Below are 1,611 nucleotides of genomic sequence, written 5' to 3'. Positions count from 1 at the left end.
GCACCATGAGCGGTCCGCGGCCCTCATCACGACCCTGGTGGGCGGCTCCGGACACAGGCAGCGACGCCCAGCTCCAGCCGCCCACAGGAGACGGCCCAGCGGTCCCCCACGCCTGACCTCCGGCAGCCCACCCCGGCCCCACCCTCTGCTGCGCCCCAAGGCCCGGCTTCCCCAGTGAGCTCCCGCGGGGGTCAGCCCTGACTCGGGCGCCCTGCGGGCCCCACGCACCGGGCATGCAGATGCACTGGAACTCCCCGATCTGGTCCAGGCAGGTGGCATCGTTCTGACACGGGTTCGAGACGCACTCGTTGACGTCGATCTCACAGCGGGGGCCGGTGTAGCCCTGCAGACACTGGCACTCGAAGGAGCCCAGCGTGTTGATGCACCTGCCTTTGTGCTCACAGGGGTTGGCGCCTGGGGTGCGGCAGGGAGAGGGGGTGCATGGAGAGGGGTGCGGCAGGGAGAGAGGATGGCGTGGAGAGGGGCTGCTCCTGGCACCCTGGCCCCTGGAACACTTAGGGACCTGCCCGCCAACCCACCAGACGTGATCCCTCAGGGAGGCACGCCGCCGGTCAGCCCGGGACCCCTCTGAGGGCAGAGGCCATCCCCACCGGGGGCCCCAGCGCCCACCGAGCCCCGCTGGGCACGTACCCAGCGAACACTCATCCACGTCCTGGCTACAGGCTGGCCCCGTGTACCCCGAAGGGCAGGTGCAGATGGCCTTGCCGTTGACGGGGTTGGTGTCGCAGTTGGAGCCCTCATTGCAGGGGTTACTGATGCAGGCGTCATTGAGGTGGCACAGCAGGCCTGGGCAGGGGTCACGGTCAGCAGGGCCCTGCCCCTCCCCGCCGGGCAGAGGCTGACTGCCCCACAGCTGGCTCCGCCCACACCCAGAAGTCTCAGGGAGCAGCCTGCCACTGTGACCCTGAAGGTCGGCCAGCGGGCCCGGCCGCGGAGGCCCCTGCCCCTTCTTTACCCCAGAAAGACCCCTTCCGGGTTGTTCTCGAGGCCCCAAAAGCCACTCTGGTGTGAGCGAGGTCACGTGCCCCAGGCTCGGCCCAAGCGAGCCCCCCGCCGGCGTCCCCACCCCCCGCCCCGCCGGGGCCCAGCGCTCACCGGTGCGGCCGTGCGGACACTCGCAGTAGAAGGAGGCCACGCGGTCGTGGCAGGTGGCGCCGTGGAAGCAGGCGGCGCTGGCGCAGTCGTCGATGTTCTCGCTACAGTCCTCACCCGTCCAGCCGTTGACGCACACGCAGTTGAAGCCGCCGTTGGCGTTGTGGCAGGTCCCGCCGTTCTGGCAGGCGTTGGGCATCAGCTGGCACTCGTCCATGTCCTTGGTGCAGTACTGGCCTGTGGCGGCACCCGGACTGTTGGGCCGAGCGGCTGCCCACAGGCCGAGACCCTCATCCCACTGGGGACAGGGGCCGCCTCCACCAGGAAGCCTTCCCGGTTACACTCCTCCACCCACGGCCAGCCAATCGCCTCTTCCTTCACACCTGCGGCACCAGAGGGGACCTCTGTCTCCCGCTCTGTGCACAGAGGCACACTGGGGCCCGCGCTGGCCTGTCATCCCCTCCAGATGGCGAGCCTGCGGGTATGGCCTGCATCCCA

General features: G+C 69.8%; 1 protein-coding gene across 1 annotated transcript in view; it reads right to left on the bottom strand.

Moving 5' to 3' along the window:
• The window catches only part of NOTCH1 (notch 1), a 45,459-nt gene that overhangs the window by 23,355 nt on the left and 20,493 nt on the right, over positions 1-1,611 (bottom strand). Inside the window, exons 5-7 of the mRNA XM_023536461.1 lie at positions 1,117-1,350; positions 652-807; positions 229-414 (exon numbers count right to left, since the gene is read on the bottom strand). Coding sequence (XP_023392229.1) covers positions 229-414; positions 652-807; positions 1,117-1,350 — 576 coding nt within the window. The remainder of the gene's footprint in view (positions 1-228; positions 415-651; positions 808-1,116; positions 1,351-1,611) is intronic.

This window comes from Pteropus vampyrus, unplaced genomic scaffold (assembly GCF_000151845.1).
Source record: "Pteropus vampyrus isolate Shadow unplaced genomic scaffold, Pvam_2.0 Scaffold157, whole genome shotgun sequence".
Classification (NCBI taxonomy): domain Eukaryota; kingdom Metazoa; phylum Chordata; class Mammalia; order Chiroptera; family Pteropodidae; genus Pteropus; species Pteropus vampyrus.
This window is presented reverse-complemented; position numbering and strand designations above follow the sequence as displayed.